The sequence below is a fragment of the Acinonyx jubatus genome, chromosome C2 (assembly GCF_027475565.1).
Source record: "Acinonyx jubatus isolate Ajub_Pintada_27869175 chromosome C2, VMU_Ajub_asm_v1.0, whole genome shotgun sequence".
Taxonomy (NCBI): Eukaryota; Metazoa; Chordata; class Mammalia; order Carnivora; family Felidae; genus Acinonyx; species Acinonyx jubatus.
This window is the reverse complement of record NC_069384.1, coordinates 52,020,721-52,036,177: the sequence shown is the minus strand read 5'-3', so window position 1 is coordinate 52,036,177 and position 15,457 is coordinate 52,020,721. Positions and strand designations below refer to the sequence as shown.

At 34.9% G+C, this 15,457-nt stretch overlaps 1 protein-coding gene across 6 annotated transcripts in view; it reads left to right on the top strand.

The window, feature by feature from the left end:
- Positions 1-15,457, top strand: part of CBLB (Cbl proto-oncogene B) — a 211,730-nt gene that overhangs the window by 126,120 nt on the left and 70,153 nt on the right. For all 6 annotated transcript variants that reach the window (XR_008297637.1, XM_015069176.3, XM_015069173.3 and 3 more), the window contains exons 9-10: positions 763-894; positions 12,095-12,298. Coding sequence is in view for 5 of the 6 variants with exons in the window: in XM_015069176.3 (XP_014924662.1) it covers positions 763-894; positions 12,095-12,298 (336 nt within the window). In the remaining variant the exon portion in view is untranslated. The remainder of the gene's footprint in view (positions 1-762; positions 895-12,094; positions 12,299-15,457) is intronic.

The following is a 15,457-nucleotide window of genomic DNA, read 5'->3' as shown; positions in this document are numbered from 1 at the left end:
ATGTTTCGTAAAACAATTTTTGGTTGCTGAAGTGATTAGTTTTCCTGACGGTGCTAGATTGGGAAAACAGTATGCAATTTAGAGTTAGAAATTTAATATAGAATTTGAGGAAAATAATTTAAACTTATTGAGCCTCAGATTTTTTTTTTAATTCAATGTGTCTTATTATGCTTTGGAGATTATATGACATAATAAATGTGTACCAAAGTATGTAGCATGCAGGAAGGGCTTGGCAAATGCTGCTTTTCTTCTGTTCCAGAATTTAATGTTCAGTTAGAATAATATATATATATATACACATTATATATATACACATTATATATATATTATATATACATATTATATATATACATTATATATATTATATATATATGTATTTGCAATTTTGAAGTGAATTTAGGTGAGAATGTGGCATTTACAAAGAAACTAAAGCTATTTATATTTTCTTTTAAAACCGTAAGTTTTGTCTTTTGAGTCACTATTAACGCAAATCCCTTCCTAATGGAACAGTACAAAACATTAAGTAGTCTGAAGTATTACAAAAGCTTATAAAATTGCTGATATAAGCTCAAATGTTTTAAAAAATGATTTTGTCGACCAAATTGTGATTACCAATTTAAAACATGTCTTAAGTAGTAACATTCCTGACAGGATCAAGTGTGAGGCATTTACTGTAAGTCATTGTATTTGAGAAAATTCAGTAGTACCAGTTCATGTCAGAAATACATTAACTTTGCCTTTTTTTCCCCCCCCAAATTCCAGGAACAATATGAATTATATTGTGAAATGGGCTCCACTTTTCAGCTTTGTAAAATTTGTGCTGAGAACGACAAAGATGTCAAGATTGAGCCTTGTGGGCATTTGATGTGCACCTCTTGCCTTACAGCATGGCAGGTATAATCAAGATTTAATGAGCAACACTCATGTCTTCCTTATATTCTCTGTTGCTATTTCTCTTTTCAGTTTTCTTCATCTTAATCATTCAGCAAATGATCTGATAAGTGCTTTCTTGGAGTAATTTGAAAAATCTTATGTGTTTGATTTTCTGTCTTATATAATTTCATTTTTCTTGCTGGCTGTGTTTTATATTGTTTCTTTTGCATGTACAATTTAATTTTAGGATTTAGTCATGAGTAGTTTGTAACTCTGTGACACTACTGATTTCAGAATGTCACATCAGTATTTCCAACTAATCATATTGATGTGATTTATGGTGGGTCAGATTCTATTTATAGTAGGTCACTTTCTGAAGCAAAGTAAATCCTAGGAGATAAATCTTATGTTGATGTTTCAGCAGGCCCTTTTCCTAGGAGGAGATGTGGCTCCTATGTCATGTATGTCAGTGGCTACGAATGGGAAAATCTGATGGGGAAAGTCTCCCAAATACTTACAGTTCTCACAGAAGCAGGCATAACATTTTCCAGTTTACCGAAGCAGAATCCAAGTTACCTCTTATGCAGATATTCAGTAAATACCAATTGGTTTGATGTTTTAGAATAAGACCTAGAGACTAACTAGTTTCCCCATGGGCTTTCTTCTGTTTCTTTATCTGTAACAGAGGTTGTGGATTGAAAATGAGTCTGGACAGATTTCCAGTTTTGAATATTTGAAGGATTCACAGAAGATTTTGATCAAGTCATTTTTTTCACTGCTGTGTAACATAGTATCAAAGTCAATATTGTTGATGGGGTTAAGAAAGCAAGTAATTCAATTTTCAAACCTTCTTAGAAATTTTGCTATTGAGTATATAATCGACATCCCTACCCCATTCCTGAGCCCTGTCAGGCCTGATCTTCTGTCTAACCCATAGCCTCGGCATTGCCTGTGGAAGAGGGGTAGCCTTAGAGGCTCAGGCCGGGAGAATGCAGGCCCAGGAGCGCTGGTGCTATTGAGCTCATTACTTGGTAATAACATGTAATGGTTTTCACAATCTTATGAAAAGGAACGCCTTCTTCCTTTGGGGAGGTTTGAAAGATGGAAGAAGCAAAAGAGGAAGAACTAGAAAGTGAGTTAAATTTGATTTACTTTTTCAATGCCATTTCTGAACTCCCAGACATTTTTGCCACCTCAGTAAAAATTGTTCAACATCCCTACACTTCTCTCTTTCAGTGTGCATAGGTTTGTATTTTACTTAGGTTTTCCTTGATATACTCTCCCTAATTTCCCTTTATCCCTTCATGATGTTGGTGAATTTTGTATAGTACAGGGAGAAGGTGGAGGAAGAGGGATGCTCAGTGTGGCATCAGCAAACTCATTCTCAGTGTGTAGGCACTTGATTGCTATGTAAGTTATGTTAATAATTTTTCTGCAGACGTAACAATGTCTTTTTATAAATGACTTTCAACAAGTTATGCTGGTAGAAGAGAGAACTATGTTTGCAAGTGTATTTCACATCAATCAGTAGAAAATAATACAGAGATATTGAGTCAGAGCCTGACAGATAGGACTGTGTCTGTTATGATGATTTGCTTTACCTGATAACCCATTCGGTATCTCAGGGTAAGTAGAGGCCAATTATATTTGTCATAGTTGGATTGTGACTTTGTATTGACTTATGCCTTCAGGGTGGTTGTATGGTTTTCACGGGTACAAAGAAACTAAAACTTTGTATTTCTTCCTAAAGAAAACCAGAATTTTAGGCTGGTACAAAATCCCAGTACTCTGTGGCACTATGCTTGGTTTTGGCCTCTACTCTCGGGGCCTTAGTCTGGGAGCATACACATATTTACATATGGCAGGACTTGGCGCCTTTAACTTGCTACTTACCTGGTATTTGGAAGGTAAATGGGTTAAAAGTCAGAAGCTCCCATTAGTTTGGAAGAAACCTTTGATTAGTAAAGATTGTTTAAAGCATAATACAAAATAGCTGTTTACCTCGAAGCCCAGAGTAAGTAAAACAGTATGACTGAATATAAAACAAACATTTTATTTATTTTAATTTTTGTATACATCTTGAAAGAAGTTTATGTTTAAAATTTCAGGGACAATAGTATACATTCTATTTAGTAAGTTTGTGAACTATTTGCAACAGGTATGTTATGTGCAAAAGACACAGGAACGTTTCCCTGTCGCCATGACTGTGTTATTAATCCTTTGTCCCTTATATCACCACACGTTTCTGTATATTACTGTGTATTCTCCAAATGGTACAGCTCCTCAGTGCCTTGATTCACTTCATGATTTCTAATACTGTTCTAATGGCCTTAATTAAGATGTGCCCAGTCATATTTGTAAATTGTTAACATTTACTTTTTTTTTTTTTTTTTTTACTCTGAAGTAGTTCTCAATTTTACTTTTAGAAATTGAGGAACTGAATAAATTGCCAAGCACTGGAAACAGTCTTTGAGTAAAATTTTAGCAGAAGGTCATTATAAAGTGCAGTAGTAGTTTAGTAAGTGAACTAAACAACCAAAAAAAAAAAATGACAAATGAAAAAGTACTCAGAAAGTTGAAATAATCAGATTATATCACACTGTTATTAGCAAATAATGTTATTTTAATCTGGTCATAGAAATTTGCATATAGGTTAATGAAAAATGTTCAAAAGCATTATTTCAGCATTATTTTTAATTCTTCCCACACAAAATACTTTGTAATTAATAAATATTCTTGTAATTAAAAAAAATTTATGTATGTCCCTGTAAACTCTTACCTCATTGTATTTGTATTGTAAACATTATATATTTACCTATTTCTCTTCTAGAACCTAGTTTAGAATCCCTCTCTTCTAGTATTGTTACTTAGTAAATATTTATGGGCTATATGGTAAATAGTGTAGAGAGAAGACTAAGATTACATTGAAAACATGTTAAATAGATAAATTAGATAAATTGTTGATATTGTAGATCAGATGTCTTAGTTCTGTTCATTTCTCTTCTGAAAACTATGATTTTTTTCAAAGACCTTTTATTATGCTCAAGATCTGAGAATGAATTCTAAGAATTTTAATTCTCAGATTTGTTCTATTCAGTAGCTGCTGGATGATTCCCTTCAACTTTTCACATTTTGATTTTGTCCGCTTATTTTTGAGCCACATTATTTTACATTTATTGCTTGCGATAATGCTGGCACTAACCCAGAGGCAGTGAAACTGAGTTCCTCTTTATTACTTTTTTAAACCAAAAAAACACACATGGTGATCCCTGATTCACGTTTTCTCTACACTGAAGAATATTGTTCTTGGGCCAGGTTTTAAGAATTCCAAAGTGATATACCACAGTCTTTATGTCTCAGTGGGATCTTAGTGGTCAAAGGAAATGTCAGCTTTTGAACATTTCCACTTTGGGATAACCTGAATATTTCTACCTCTGCATATAGATTTCACAAAGTAGTACTTCCTGCCAACCAACACATCTGCCTATTTTCATATAATATGAATAGCAATTTTTGACAATCATTTAAATATGTTACTGTAAAATGCCCATTACTTAATAAAAATCAAATTGTTACAAAGTTATTCCAGTTAAAATGCAGTTGATAAACTATAGATCTGCTAAAAAGCCCACCTTATGGCCTCAATCACTGCTCACAGGATTTAACCTAATTGATGGTGAATAGAGAACTAAGAACAGTTATTGAACATTTCTGTAGTTCTGCAGTATAATGTCAGGCATTGTATCTAAACTTGTAGATGCAGTGGGAAATGTATGAGTATGAAGTCTGGATAAGAGTACAGTATTCATGTCTCTCTTTTTCAGTGTTTTCCAGATTCAAACTGGTACAGAGCTATAGTCCATATTTCCTGACTTTAAAGCCAGAGTTTTTGTTGTATATGCTTGTTTCTTTTTTCTGTAGAGAAAAGGTTGTTTTCCAACTCAATTATGCATAGGCTCGTTTGTTACTTTACTTGAGAAAAGCATACATAGCTTGTTTCATCCATCATTCTCCAACTTCTCAAGTCCATTTACTTATCTTTTTATTTAGGAAACATTCCTGGGCATCTGCTCTGTCCTGGTTCTGTACGAATCTGTGAGCTAGGAAGAATACTTAGACTCAGGCCTGACCCTCAAGAAGTTACAAGTAAATCTGAAAGTTTTATACAGAGGCATGGTATTAATAATAATTACTTGAAATGAGCATCCTGTTATCTTTCAAATTTAATTATGGATTTGAGACATCTTTTGTTACTTTCTACTCTTTTGGTTGGGCATGCTGATAGGAAAAGGATTTTAAAGGTTGCATGTCTGCCAAGAAGCTCTGATAAATCAGAGTCCAATAGGAAAGAAATATTAAACCCTGACCATAAAACATTATGTGTCCAGCCAGTATGCAATTTCAGCAAGTCATTCTTCACCAACTTTTCCTTCCATTTGATGCCCTACTTTTTGTTTAATTGAATTCACTGCAAACTTAAATTTTATGTAATTAACGGAAACCCTAAGAAATGCACAGTAGCGGTGTCACTTAGTTGTTACAGGCTGCAAGTGGTTACCCTTTAATTTTTGTCATAATGGCCCATTAGTCATGCCTCTGAAGAGGTGTCAGATACTTCTTTCTCCTTCTGAAACATCTGTGTTATTTAATAAATTGAATAAGCAAGGCAGAGTTTGCACAGAATACTAAATAAGTTGGATAATCAACTCTCCAGAGGCAGTCTTTGAAGCAATCTCTCTCTGGGTGCGGCGTTTCTGTTCTGTCTTTGGCAATAAAACCTGCAGAGTTTTCTTTCACTTCCTTGCTGTTCCATAAATATTAACAAAACATTTTTCTTCTTCATCCAGAACTCCTCCATATCTTCCTTTTTGTAGCAGCATATTGAGCAGCAGTGATGGTGCAAGCTTACTACATGAGGTGTAAAGTAAGGGGCTCTTTTCATACTGGTTTGTTTTGTTTTGTTTTGTTTTGTTTTGTTTTGTTTTGTTGTTTTTTGCTCCAGGAATCTAGAAAATGGCTTCTGAGCTTGTGAATGGCACAAATTCCAAACTATATTCTTCAAATCTTCAAAATAAAAATGGATAGGGGCACCTGGGTGGCTCAGTCGGTTGAGCGACTGACTTTGGCTCAGGTCATGCTCTTGCGTTTTGTGAGTTCGAGCCCCGCGTCAGGCTCTGTGCTGACAGCTCAGAGCCTGGAGCCTACCTTGGATTCTGTGTCTCCCTCTCTCTCTGCCCCTCTTCGGATTCTGTGTCTCCCTCTCTCTCTGCCCCTCCCCCACTCATGCTCTGTCTCAGAAATAAACATTTTAAAAAATTCAAAATAAAAATGGATACATATATATCAGTTGGATATGCAGCCTTGTTTTGAATTACTGCCAAGGACTTTAATTCAATTAAAAGTAAAATTAACTTTTTCCTGTGATTATTACTTCTGTACTTTTTCCAAATAATTTAAAGGAAAGATATTAGAATGTTCAAAATAATATTTCATAGAGTCATTAGATGAAAATCAGTAAGCCCTGATTTTAATATGGAATATGATTAAAGAGATTTATGAATGTCCCATATTTAGAGAGCATTGTGGGGCAAAAAATGTGTAGTTATCTAAGAGAGGAGAGAAGCCAGCTCACATGGTCACATTTAAGGCACAAAGAAATAATCTTTTTCTGTATCTTCCCTCAAAAGCAACCAACCTTCACATTTCTAGCCTCAGTGTAATTTTGTAACCTTAGTACTACAAATAATAAAATTATATTTGCCTATAAGAATGTTGTAAATTGGTATTTCTCCCCTTGATTACATGTTGTGTCTTTTTGTATAAAAGTGATAAAGTGTTGGAGCTCCTGTTTCACTGTGGGAGTGATGTAGGGGCTACTAGAGTCATTAAAAGATGTTACAATTATTTCATGAACTACAGTGATGACAGTAGGAATGAAAAGGAGGAGAAAATAAAATTTGGTAGAGCAAATGCTTGAGTCCAGTGACTGTATTAAATGGGGTCTGACTGTATCGTGCTGTGCCTGGACAATAGCAGGTATTGGCACCTGGGAAACATTTTCAGTTGGATCTAACAAAGGCCTTTAATAGGTGCTTCAAAAGTTGACTCCCTTAAATAAAGCATCCTCAGAATGCAAACGCATAAACTTCATGAATTTACATTTTAAATTGGGTTCTAGCAACAACTATTTTAAAAGCTCTTACTATGTAAAAATATATCCCAAGGAATCCTATAATTACTAGGACAAGTTTTTCATCTTCATTAAAAGCTGAAACCTTTCAATTCGAGTGAATAGAATATTTATTGATTAAAGTAGTTTTGTAATTTGAACAATAGGGTTTTTTTTTCATTTTTGAATGATCAATAGTAGGCAGCTACTTTTAAACTTCATCTTAACCTAGGTTATGAATCTGATCTTAAGGAACTACACCCTGATGCTGCAGTTTGGATAGTGGTAGTGTAGTGATGAAATGATTCGATTCATATAACAGGCCACCTGAATGTAATTTCCTGCACACAGATGCTTAGCTATGTGACCTCCATCAAATTATATAAACTCTCATTTTTTTATTGGTAAAATGAGGATGATAATTGTACCTACTTCATAGGGTTAAATGAATTAATACGTGTATAGTGTTTTCAACAGTGCCTGGAATCTTAGTATTGTTCCTAATGTAGTACCTGATAGTATCATTTAGGAAACTGTCTCATATCTCTGATTATTCTTAATTTATGAACATTGGTGATTCTGTGGTTTAAAAGTAGTTTAAAAATTGCATTCATTTCATAAGGTGGGAATTCTTGTGGTTGTGTGAATTTTTTCAGATGTTAAGACATGTTTCTTCAGTTATCTTACTATACTAATTTGCTTTTGAAATTATCTTTATAGTAATTCTGCCAGTATTTGCATAGCACTTTGAAAGATTTGAATTAATTTATTTTTGAGATATCCCTTAAATTGTACATTCCCTCATTACACCCTACAGAATAAGATGAATAGCTTACCCAGGATCACACAGCTGTAATTGGTGGGTGTAGGGTTCCAATTCAAGTGTCCTGATTCAGAATGTCTGTGCTTTCTTTCTGACTTGGTGTTTTCATGGGCCTCACAAGTTAAAACCAGAAGAGCCTAGATTCACCAATGTCTTTTTTCCCTGTTCATCATAAGAGAGTGCCAAAATCAACCATCTCTTTCACTCTGAGTCATTTGTTGTAAGATTACTATTAACTCTCTTATATGTTCTTTTAACAAGTTATTGAATTTCTGTGGGAAATATTGTGCTCTAAAAATGCTTAATATGGACCCAATTTGTTCTCAGGATATGTATATATGTATCTATCCAGTTACTCACTTATTTATAATTGTTCCATGGTTTGCAGAAATGATTTATGGTAACTTCAAATCTATGTGAAATATTAGCAAAGTAATATAAATTAGAAGTTACTGCTACAGAAAGCACGCACACACACACACACACACACACACACACACAAACAGACTAAAAAAAGTATAAAATGCACTCCAAAATGAGACTCAAGAAGTCCTATTATTTTTTACGGTTCTCTATGTATATTGTGTATGTGGAAAGCCATGTAGTGAACAAAGTGTGACCTCTAATAATCATCTTGAGAGCAAATAAACTGTACTATATACAGTGTGTCTTTAAAAAATTAAGGTATTTAAGAGGTAAAATCCATATGAACAGTATATGAACAGAAAGCATATGGAAGCTGACCAATACATGATGATGATGATGATGATCATGATGATGATGATGGTGATGAGATGCTGATATTTACTTGGATTTTTACATAAGGTGTTACTATGGGAATGGGCAATTTGGGAAGTTAAAGAATTTTTTTTCTATTTTTCTGTAAAATGTTAATTTGTTCTCAGATACCTAAAGTTATATTTATCTTTAATATTATTAACAATATTCATAGTTGGCATGGGAGTCTGAATTACTTTGTCATGAGCATATTACATAGTTAACATTTCAGATGAGTGTAGTACTCTCTGATAACTTATATACCTTTGGTTTGGAAGTATTTCTTATTTGAGGAAGTAAAATCTACTGAGTCCATTAGAATGGATGGAGTCCCAAATGCTTCCTCTTAACATTCTCAGAATGTGAATATGTTGAGGACTAGAAAAGGAATTATTTATTGGTTTTCTTTATTAACATATGTTCCTTGATCTTGCATTAAGTATATGTTGACAGAAACATTATTTTAATTATTGAGGCACAATCCTGATGAGTTATATGTCTATCGAAGACATTCTTCATGTGTATTCAATCAACCATATGACAGAAACTAAGGCAGAGTATCAAAGTGGCATTTGAGAATTTATAGTTAGACCTAATTTGCATATGGCAGTATTTAGTTTACAGAGAAAGAGTGATGGGTGAAGTCATATTAGAGTAAATATCATTAAGGAGACACGTTCATTGTGATCTATGTCTGCAAATCAAAGTGGATGTACATTGCAGCTGGGTTTTGGGGGGGATTTTTTTTTTGTTTTTCATTCAGTGAGTAATGTGAACCCTCTACAAAGATAAAGCTAAACAGAAAATATTTTTTGTGATGTGTACTCACAAAACAGCTACTCTAAACATACGTCAGTAATTTGTATAGTATTAAACTTCCAGATAGCAGAGATGGAGGAAATCTAAATTCAGGTATTGAAGAGCTAGCTATTCCTAATCTTTCTCTTGGTACCACCAAGATGCTGTTATTACCTCCCCCTGCTCTCTTTCCGAACCCCTCTTTTCAGTTACCCTCTGTCGGGAGCTCCAAATCATCCTTACCAAAGCAATGTGCGAAGTGACATTGAAATTTCTAAGAGAAGCTTTTGTAGCTGAGTGCTGTGGCATAAACATTGTGGGCACTGTACTAAAAAATAATGACTTTAATATTTACATCAAGGGCACTAATTTTTAGTTATGGTAATTATACTTTAGTTAAGTATTAATAAATTTTTCTGTTTTTAGATACACACTAAAACATTATAGATGAATTTATGTAATGTACAGGATATGCTTCAGAATAATCCAAGTGAGTAAGTGGAAGGTACAAGATTGGACATAAACTGATAGTTGTTAGAGTGGAGTGGTAGGTGTATACAAACATATTACCCTTTTCTCTCTACTTCTGTATATGTTTCAGATTTTCTATATATATATTTTTTAACATATGAACAAAAGATGTGTCTACTTAGGGCCCAGAGTCCTACTTTCTATCCTTCGTGCACTAAAGACACACAGGGAACATCTTTCCTATCTTGCCCTTATATATTAGACTATCTTTTTGAAATTATCTTACATAGATCTGTTAGAAAATTCCATTACAGTCACAGAATATGGATCCCTTTTGACTTTTCTGATAAGGGGATTTTATCTAGATGACAACATATTGAATATGCACTTACGTTTAATGTTCCTGTTAACAAAAGACAGGAGAAAGGTTTAGCTTTCCTTAAGTATTTATTCCTGTGTTAGGAAATGTTAATGTAATATAAAATAAGGCGTAGATTTATCATCTGTTGTAGAATGATGGAGCAAAATATTTAAGTTGCCTTGAAGCGCACCAGCTTAAGCATATGCAGCAATAAACATCAAAGGATTTTGTGTCGGCATGCCTGTATTTCTCCACAGCACCTTAGTTCAACTACTTTACCATTCCAAGTTTCTTTCCCAAATTATCTAACAGTAAATGAATAAGGAAATGCTCTGCTTTCTTTTCATTGACCTATGCAAAGAATGTTTGTTTTTCTTTTTTAACAATTGGTGTGGCAAAGAGAGATGTTCAGTTTGTTAATCTGAGTGATATTTGGAAAAGAATAACCCATCCAGCACATGATCTGCCTGAGTGACAGATCAGCAATTGTCCAGTGAGAGGAGAAGCAACAGTATCACTCCACTACTGATCAGAGTGTCACCGGAGGGGATGTAGATCACCAGTTTCCCACCATAACAAGTGGGTGGGACAGTCTTAAGTACTAAATGGTTTCTTTAAAGATGTTAGTTCTCTTTGCATCCCTGTCTCATCTCTAAAAAGGTGCTGATTCATCTCATTTCTGCCTTTAAATGATTTTATGATTTCTTCTATTTTTTTAAAGCTTACTTATTTATTTTTGAGAGGAGGGGAGACGGGCAGAGAGAGAGGGAGAGAATCCCAAGCAGGCTCCACTCTGTCAGTGCAGATCACGACATGGAGCTCCATCTCACAAACCGTGAGATCGTGACCTGAGCAGAAATCAAGAGTCAGATGCTTAACCAACTGAGCCACCCAGACGCCCCTGCTTTTTACTATTTTTTAAATAACACACTACTAAAATCAGGGTAAAATGCAGAAACAAAAAATGATGGTGAGTATCAGACACCATCTATTTCTAGAAGACAGCATCATATGCAGGGCGAGAACACAGTCTTCTCCTGTTTCCCTGCCAATTGTGAATTCCGGAATTGGGAGACTTTGAACAAAACCTTCAATAATTACCAATAAATGAGTTTCTGGCCCAAAAGTATTAGCACAGATCTTTTTGCAGTATCTAATTTGAAAGCAAGATGAGAGGTAGAATTTAATATTTCACATGGCATTATATCCCAAATGAGCTGGGTCAGAGTGACAGGCTCTCAGGACAGATGATGGTTTCTGGATGTAAATTTACTTTTATTTTTTCCCACCAATTATAAATCAAGACTTTGAAAAACCTAGGCAATTAAATGGAAATATTTATCCATAGTTACATGCATAGGAACTTTTCCAGAATGGCTGAATGGCTTGTTTTAATTGATACTGCTACTTTGTTTATAATGAATTTTTATCAAAATGTCCTTTTTGTGGAATGTTTAATTAGCTGGTGCCTTTTGGTAAAGAGGGATATGATTCAATTTCCATTTTCCTACAGGACCCTGAAGTTTTGAAACATTACAATTGTAAAAGAACATTCAGAAAAATAGTTAGGCTCCTTTTCTTAGGCAAATCAGAGATTTTTTTTTTTTAGATAAATCTTTCTTTGAAAATTTGACATACTGAACGTTTATCACATTTTGTTGGTGTTCTACTCTATTAACTTCTTCAAGGCAGATCTTCCTTCACTCTCACTGCCTACCCTAAAACCTCTTGTATGCAACTTCTTTTTATAGCTGGAGAACATTGGCCCCTCTCAGTACTGTTGTATTTGAACAAAAACCAATTACATTTTTTGTTTGTTCAGGAGTCAGATGGCCAGGGCTGCCCCTTCTGTCGCTGTGAAATAAAAGGAACAGAGCCCATCATCGTCGACCCCTTTGATCCAAGGGACGAAGGTTCCAGGTGCTGTAGCATCATTGACCCCTTTGGAGTGCCGATGCTGGACCTGGATGATGATGATGACCGAGAGGAGTCCTTGATGATGAATCGGTTGGCAAATGTTCGAAAGGTAAAATTATAAAACGCAGGTTTAATCGGAGTCATGTGTGGACATGAAAAAGGAATGATGCTGTCCCTAATGGGCTATGTCTGAGTGTTTGGGGGCTTGGGAAAGAAACATGGAAGAATCAAAAGAAGGGTGAAGACCTCGGTAATGTTGATAGGCTGATGAAATCATAGACAAAGAACTAGAGTCTACTCAAAGTTCTTTCGCTGCTTTTAAACTTCAAAATGAGAGATGGTGAGAGCTTACATATAGAATCCAAGATCGTCTAAGATTGGCAAAAGCAGTCCTGTGAATAAAAAATTAAGAAAAATTAAGAAAACTAAGAAAATATAAAAATTGGTAATGATGAAACTGATTACAAATAGTCTTTGTTAAAGTCTAAAAGAAGTGTCTGATAGTGATTTTCTGACCAGGAGAGCCAGGCTTCCATTTGGCTACTGAGAATTCTGTCACATAATATTTACCTTTGTGAATTTACCATAGTGTGGGGTTTGCTTATCAAAATCGCTGACTCAGAAAATGGACTTTGTGAATTGAGAATGGATCCTACATGCCCAGTTGGAGTAACTAACCCCACAAGAAACTAGTCAATAAACCAGAATGCCAACTGAATAATTTACAAGCCAGAAATATAATGACTAAGAGAGCTGGCCTCTCAGATATCAGGCCATGCTCTGTACGGAAAGATATGTGAAAGTCATATTCACAAAGTTTTGCGTTCTCAAAATCAGAGAACTAGCAATGAGTGGTATAAAAGTTGCTGAAAATGGAGTGTGAAGGTGTCCCCTCCTGGCCCTCCTCCTGACTCATGGCAGACAGGGCTAATCAATCATGGCGCTCATCCCCACTGAGGTCAGACCTGGCCTTATAGAACCTCCGCTGCAGTTCATTAGGATTTGGCAGGTAACATGAATCTTATTTGCCATGTAGTTGGACTGATAATAATGTGTAATGGCATCAGATCATTTGCATCTGTCTCTGTGGTAGAGAAACACTTGGCACAGAGAACAGAGGAGGCATTTGTTTGGGTTACTCCTTCCTTAACTTCCTTAAGTTTATCTCCTGGCTTCCTGTATTTTCTACATTTCAATGTTCCATGCTCAACAAAGACATATGCCCATGGGATTTTTCACCTGTGCAGGTATGTTACCATCACCAACATGGCCACTTTGACATTTTTGGTCTGAGATGACTTCTATTCTTCATATCATTAATTTTCATAAATGTCATAATTTAACTCGCAGAGAAACTACTCTTGATTCTGTCCTTTAATCCTGACAACTAAGTTTTGAAGGATGTAATCCCTTTCACCCCAGAGATAGAAGAAAGGAAGTAGTTATTCCTCAGTGTCTTTTATAGGAACAAAGATTTTTCACGTATTTTATTCTCTCAACAACTTGGAGAGGCAAATATTCTTCTCATTTTTCAGATAAGGAAATGAGGCTCAGACTACACATGTGACTTGGCTACATTAGTAAGTTGTAGAAACTAGATTCTAACTTACGTTTTCTGGATAACAATACAGTGATGTATCCCAAACCACATGTGTAACTCTCTCCCATGCAGAATCATGAAATGGTTCCTACTAAGTCAGATTATAGAGTGTATTGCTAGAATATTTATCATACAGTATTATTAAGTTTAAATAATGGTGGTAATTAAATAGTGACATTGATGATTTCAGTGACAGGATGCTGTTCTGGGTTCTTGATCTCATTCGACAATCATTCCAACCCAATAGAGAAGCTACGGTTACTGTCCTGTTTCATAAAAGATAAAGCTAAGGAGTAAAGAAATGAAATATCTTGCCTAAGATCCTAGTTACTCTATAGTAGAACCAGTACTTTATTCCAGATCTTCCTAATTCCAAAAATCCAGTTTGGAGCCATCATGTAATGTGCCTCTTTTGCCCTCTTTGGAACATGTCACACACATTGAACTTGATAGAATGTAACTAATTGTCCTCTGAAGGTCTTTCCAGCTCCATGATATAATGTACATCATGAATAATTTTGGACTCCCAGTACAGTTGTAACTAGAAATTAAAAATAATTTGAATTTGATCTCTTGGTAAAAACGTAAAATTATAAAAATAAATATATTTATGCCCTATAAAAATATTTACACCCATGTTAACTTAATAGGTCGCCAAAAACCCAAGCAAATTCAGTTAAGACCTGTTAATTGATATATAATGACTATTAAATCTGTTGTCCAGTATACTAGCCATATGTGGCTATTTAAATGTAAATTTAAAATAATTAAAGTTTAATAAAATGTTCCTCAGTCACATTGACTATATATATATATATATATATATTTTTTTTTTTTTTTTTTTTTTGAGAGAGAGAGAGAGAGGGAGAGAGAATTCCAAGCAGGTCCACGCTCAGCATGGAGCTTGAGGCAGGGTTCGATCCCACAGTCCTGGGATGATGACCTGAGCCAAAATCAAGAGTCAGACGCTCAACCGACTGAGACACCTAGGGCCCCTTGAATATATTTTAAATGCTCAGTAGCCACTTGGGTATAGTGGCTACCGTACTGAACTGTATAGATATAGAACATTTTCTATAGGTATTGAGATATCTATTGAAATAAGAGAAATATCTATTCTCCCATAGATAATTGTATTGGACAGAGCTTTCTTAGATCTCCCCTGTAAGCTGTTATTGGAAGAAGCTAGCTCTTGATGCAAAACCTTTCCTTTTAACTTAATAACCTAATGGTCTTAGCTTGGCCTGGATATTTGACAGTGATATAGCACTGGAATCAGCAAGCTATGACCTGTTTATGTTGGTTTGTTTTTCTGTGAGCTAAGAATGATTTTACATTTTATATGGCTATATATTTAAATGCGTTTATAAGTAGCTACATAATTTGCTTGTTTCTGTTTCATTTTTTTGTTTTCTGTTGTTTTTTTTTTTTTTCTTCCTGGCCTGCAAAGCCTAAAATATTTACTATCTGGCCCTTTAAGAAAAAGATTGCATTCCCCGGATCTAGGATGCAGTAAGCACACAAAGAATGTTTATTGAATGCATAGATAATAGGGAAAGACAGAAAGTTATTTAAGAAACACACAACAGCTCAAGTAGTTCAAGTGACCTAGGAGATAATGTTTTCTAGCTAGGAAAAAGGCATTTCACTTTTCTTTACTAAGTGGGT